General features: G+C 49.1%; 1 protein-coding gene across 2 annotated transcripts in view; it reads right to left on the reverse strand.

Annotated features, from left to right (window-relative positions):
- TTLL8 (tubulin tyrosine ligase like 8) overlaps positions 1–6,000 on the reverse strand; it is a 32,755-nt gene that overhangs the window by 24,515 nt on the left and 2,240 nt on the right. For both annotated transcript variants that reach the window (XM_032138928.2, XM_058431630.1), the window contains exons 2-3: positions 5,588–5,692; positions 3,904–3,995 (exon numbers count right to left, since the gene is read on the reverse strand). In XM_032138928.2, the coding sequence (XP_031994819.1) occupies positions 3,904–3,995; positions 5,588–5,654 (159 nt within the window). In that variant the 5' untranslated portion in view covers positions 5,655–5,692. The remainder of the gene's footprint in view (positions 1–3,903; positions 3,996–5,587; positions 5,693–6,000) is intronic.

Here is a 6,000-nt window from a genome sequence, read left to right on the forward strand (position 1 = left end):
ATAGCTTAGCTCCCTCTTATGAGAACAAACGATATTTGGTTTTCCATTCCTGAGTTACTTCACTTAGAAGAATGGCCTTCAGCTCCATCCAGGTTGCTGCAAAAGACATTATTTGGTTCCTTCTTATGGCTCAGTAGTATTCTGTGGTGTAGATACACCACAGTTTCTTTCTTTATCCGCTCGTTGGTTGATGGGCATTTTGATTGGTTCCACATTTTTGCAGTTGTGAACTGAGCTGCTATAAACATGCGTGAGCAAGTATCTTTTTGTATCATGACTTCTTATCATCTGGGTAGATGCCCGGGAGTACGGTTGCGGATCAAATGGTAGATCTACTTTCAGTCCTTTAAGGAATGTCCACACTGTCTTCCACAGTGGTTGTACTAGTTTACATTCCCACCAGCAGCGTAAAAGTGTTCCCTGTTCACCACATCCACGCTGACCTCTATTACTTTTTCACTCTTTAATTATGGCCATTCTTGCAGGAGTAAGGTGGTATCACACTGTGGTTTTAATTCGCATTTCCCTGAGAATTAGCGATGCTGAGCATTTGTTCACGTTTGTTGGCTGTTTGTGTAGTATTTTAAGTTAAGGAATTGAAAAATAAGTTGATTATTTTTCTGTAAGAGGAGTTTTCAAAGCAGAAGGAGACCAACTGTGCTCTGGTGGGAAGACATCTGCTCAAAGAAGACCATGCCCACGCCCAGGCACACAGCGGACGAAGCGGCACAATTGCAGCTGCAGCTGGAAACCCTGAGTCTGAGTCCCAGCACCCACACGAGACATCCGGTCGGTCCCAGCACCGCTCTGGGAACCCCGAGTCGGAGTCCCAGCACCGCTCTGGGAACCCCGAGTCTGAGTCCCGGCGCCGCTCTGGGAACCCCGAGTCTGAGTCCCAGCACCCACACGAGACATTCGGTCGGTCCCAGCACAGCTCTGGGCCGCTGTCTACTCAGATAATCAGTCTGAGGCCTGTCACCCGCCCAGGTGGCTGTGCACTTGAATGAGCCTGATCACCTGGGGCTTTGGGGAGAATGGTGGGGGAGCTGGACAGTCCACCGAGAGGGCTGGCACCCTCCAACTCCACAAGACACTCTGCCACCCCCAACACCCTGCTTAGCTGTGGTCAAACTGAGTAACTTTAGAAAAATGGATCGTCAGAATACAATTCCTAAGGAAACCACCAAAGGAATAAAAACTGTAAGACTTCCAACAGGTAAGAGAGGGAAAGGGGGATTTAAAAAGTAATCAGTCCAAGACAGCACATGAAAGGAGAGGAAAGGAAGATTGAACCGAAGGAACGTACTGAATGAAGAAGTAAGATAACAGATACACCTGAATACACCAATGGTTTAATTACAGATAAATACACTAAATGCTCCAGTCAAAAGGCAAAGAGACCATCAAACACATAGGTATACAGATGATAGGGTAGAAAAGGAAAAGATAGAAATATGAGACAAAATTGTCTTTGGGACAAATAAACATTACTAAGATAAAGAAAACCGTTTCATAATTTTAAAAAGTTTCAATTCACTAGAAAGATACATGTGTATGCACCTATTAAAAAGGCATTAGTTATAAAAAACAAAAATAGAACTACAAAGTAGACAAATCCAAAATTATAATAGGGTATTTTAACCTGCTTCTGTCAGTAATTGATAGAATGCACAGACTAATAAGTTCAATAAGACTTTGGAGGATTTGAACAACTGAAATAACAAACTCTACTCCAGTGGCTATAAACAGCTCACTCTGGCGGAGCGCGGTGGCTCAAGTCTGTAATCCCAGCACTTTGGGAGGCCGAGGCGGGTGGATCACCTGAGGTCAGGAGTTCAAGGCCAGCCTGACCAACATGGTGAAACCCCGTCTCTACTAAAAATACAAAAATTAGCCGAGCATGGTGGTGCACACCTGTAGTCCCAGCTACTCAGGAGGCTGAGGCAAGAGAATCGCCTGAACCTGGAAGGCAAAGGTTGCAGTGAGCCAAGACTGCGCCACCGCACTCCAGCCTGGGAGCCTGGGTGACAGAGCGAGACTCCGTCTAAAAAAAAAAAAAAAAGCACACTCTACACCAACTGTTACATAAATTAACAAAATGTTAGGTGTAAAGCAAGTCTAAACAAATTTCAATGGAATAACATTATACATAGCACATTCCTGACCACAATGCAATCAAGCTAGAAAACAAGAACAATGTAACTACAAAAAAGTAACAAGTGTAGACTGTAAGAACAACACTTTTAAGTAACATGAACCATAAAATACTTTGAACTGAACATAGACAAATGTACTCCAAAATAAAAGCTTGTGAAATGCAGCTAACACAGTACCCAGAGGGATAGTTATAGCCTTAAATGTTTATACATTTATAAACTTTAATACATTTATAAGTATAAATGTTTATACACTTAAAGATTTCAGAAGAAAATCTGAAAATTAATGAGCGGGAATGGTTCTACTTATATGAAGTTCCAGAAAAGCTGAAAGGACAGTGATAGAAAGCACAAATAGTGCACCCATTGTTGCCAGGATTTGGGACGGGGGTGGGGAATAACCGATAGGGGCCAAGAGGAACTCCTGAGGGTGATGAAATGGTCTTTATGAAGATAGCTGCCTGACTGCACATGTTTGCACTTGAGGGTGATGGAGCAGTCTTTATGGAGACTGTCTGACTGCACGTATTTGTACACGTTCTGCTCTCTGTCCAGGTGTGTCTGGCCATAACATCATCGTGCCGTGCACCTGCAGTCTGTGCACTTTCAGTGTGTGTTGTATCTCAGAGGGGAGTTAAGGGAATGCGGATGTTTTCTCACACTATTGCCAGCTGGATGACTCGGGGTGCCTCTGTGGTCAGGCCTTCTGAGCAGTGGAAATCGACATGCCATCAAGACAAAGAAAGTTGTCTTTGCCCAGGTCACTTGCTCTTCCCATTCCAAGGGTGGCAGACCTGGAGCCCTCAGCTCCCATTTGCAGAACACGAGTGCCTTCCTTGTCTCCCCAGACCCAAATGGAGAGCAGAGGTCTCCTCCCTCCCCAAGGGAGGCCTTGCTAACATCCCAGTTAAAAGGTAAGGCTTCCCTCTCCTGGGCTCCCTCTCCTGGCGGGGGCCAGTGCCAACTGCCCCATATAAGCTCCCAGGGCCATAATGTTGGGTTCCTCTCCTGAGGTGCAAACCTCTCTGCACACACAGGTGGAGGCACAGTGAGCATCCCTAAGGGGAGCTGGGGTGTGGGGAACCTACGCAGGCATTCTCTGAGTACCTGGAAGTCTGTTTCCCATCCGGGAGCCTCATGCTTCCCGTGGGGATAAGCAGATAAACAGATAAAGCCGGGACAAGCACCCACACCCTGGGACACACAGTGGGCGGCACTGGCCACCCCTTGGTGGGAGGCAGAGAAGCATTGCCTCTTTCTAAAGTACGGCTAAAATAAAAGGTAACTCCAGGCTAGGCGCAGTCACTCACGCCTGTAATCCCAGTACTTTGGGAGGCCAAGGCGGGCAGATCACCTGAGGTCAGGAGTTGGAGACTAGCCTGGCCAACATAGTGAAACCTCCATCTCTACTAAAAAATACAAAAATTAGCTGGGCATAGTGGCGTACACCTGTAGTCCCAGCTACTCGGGAGGCTGAGGCACAAGAATTGCTTGAACCCGGGAGGCAGAGGTTGTGGTAAGCTGAGATCGTGCCACTGCACTCCAGCCTGGGCAACAGAGCAAGACTTCATCTCAAAAATAAGTAAGTAAATAAATAAAAGGTAACGTGAGCCAAGTCCCCACAGGGAGGAGGCTGCAGCTTGGGGGCACAGTGCGTCAGAGGCCAGACAGACAGATTCCAAGTTCCAAAACAAATGTCCTTTTAAAAAAGTGTCCCCCTCCTCACCGAGTCCCAAGGAACATTTACCTTGATTGCTTTTTCTGTTAACTGCCTTGCTATTTTGTATCTGTCTAATCCGGAGGAAGAAGCCCAGTCTTGGGAAATTCCTTGTTTTAATTCTGCAAAAGAGAAAGAGGACATCAAGTCAAAGGACAAGGAATCCAAGGCCGGGCGCGGTGGCTCATGCCTGTAATCCCAGCACTGTGGGAGGCCAAGGTGGGTGGATCACCTGAGGCCAGGAGTTCGAGACCAGCCTGGCCAACATGGTGAAACCCTGTCTCTACTAAAAATACAACAATTAGCCAGGCGTGGTTGCTCATGCCTGTAATCCCAGCTACTCAGGAGGCTGAGGCAGGAGAATCGCTTGAACCCGGGAGGCAGAGGTTGTGGTGAGCTGAGATCACGCCATTGCACTCCAGCACGGGCAACAAGAGCGAAACTCTGTCTCAAAAAAAAAAAAAAAAAAAAAAGATATGCGTCTGATGAGGCCAGACGTGAAATGGCATATTCTGAGGGGTGCCATCCATGAGCCAGCAAAATTCATCCACAGTGATGGAGACCAGAGCTGTGGGAGAGGGGGTGTGGCCGGAGATTGGTCCAAGGAATGGTGGTAGAAGTGTCAGCGGTGTGTGAACCAGAGCTACTCCATCTTGAATAGGGGCTGGATAAAATGAGGCTGAGACCTACGGGACTGCATTCCCAGACGGTGAAGGCATTCTAAGTCACAGGATGAGACAGGAGGTCGGAACAAGATACAGGTCATAAAGACCCTGCTGATAAAACTGGCTGCCGTAAAGAAGCCGGCTAAGACCCACCAAAACCAAGATGATGATGAGAGTGACCTCTGGTCATCCTCACTGCTACACTCCCACCAGCGCCGTCTCAAAATACATAAATTAAATTAAATTAAATTAAATTAAGTAGTTCTGACTATCAAAAGGAAGCATGAAGTGACTGACAAGGCCACATCCATCTGACAAAGGGAGTGTATCCAGGACATACAGAGAATTCCTGCAAGTCCATGAGGCCACAGCGCGATTTAACCGCAGCCTGCAGTCCCGGAGCCGCACTCCAAGAAGGAAGAGCTCCAAATGGCCAATAATCATGTGAAAAACAGTTCAACACCTTGAGCTGTCTGGAAATGCAAATTAAAACCACTGAGATTTAATTTAATGCAAATTAAAACCACACACCCCAGAGTGCCCGAAATGGCAGCGAGGACACCCACTGCAGGTAGGGATGGGGGGCACCGGAGCTCTCAATCCGGCCCTTAAATGGTTGGGGGACCTTCTAAAGCTAAGTATGCACCTGCCCTGTAACCCAGCCATTGACTCCTAGGGAGCATTTACCCATGCAACGAAGACGAGTCTGAAGAGGGCAAGGGCAGGAAGGAAGAGAGAGGCGAGTGCAGGGCCCCCATGACCCGCCAGGAGAGCCCTTCACACCCACACGTTTAATTTCCCAGTTTCCCAGGAAGCTGGCCAATGGGATCAGGGTACAGGAGGCAGGAGCCAGCGCCCCCCAACACCCCTGGGGTCCTCCGCCTGGACTGTCCAAGAGAAGGCGCCTGGTTCTGCAGCTCAGTGAAGTGCCTGCCCCCAGAGTCCCTGATTTCCTGGCAGCAGGCTGCAGCCAGCACTGCCTCTGAGCCCGGGAGCTGCAGGACCACTCTGGGCGAGTGGCTGGCACACAGGCAATACACAATACCCACTATTTTCTTCTCTCCCGTCTCCATCCGAAGAAGAAGCCAACGAGAGCCCCTTCCTCTCTGGCTCCATGCTGACCTCCAATAGCTCGCCCTTTGCTCCTCTGGCCCCTAGAGGAGAGGGTGTGGTGGTTACGGGAAACCAGGAGGGTGTGGGGGGCTCTGGGGATGGGGAGGGTTCTGAGGCCCAAGCTGAGGGTCAGGTCTGGGGTTGGGAGTCAGGTCTGGGGTTGGGAGTCAGGTCTGGGGTTGGGGATCAGGTCTGGGGTTGGGGGTCAGGTCTGGGGTTGGGGATCAGGTCTGGGTAGGGGATCGGGTCTGGGGTTGGGGGTCAGGTCTGGGTTGGGGTCAGGTCTGGGTTGGGGTCAGGTCTGGGTTGTGGGTCAGGTCTGGGTTGGGGTCAGGTCTGGGTTGTGGGT

This window comes from Hylobates moloch, unplaced genomic scaffold (assembly GCF_009828535.3).
Source record: "Hylobates moloch isolate HMO894 unplaced genomic scaffold, HMol_V3 SCAFFOLD_19, whole genome shotgun sequence".
Taxonomy (NCBI): domain Eukaryota; kingdom Metazoa; phylum Chordata; class Mammalia; order Primates; family Hylobatidae; genus Hylobates; species Hylobates moloch.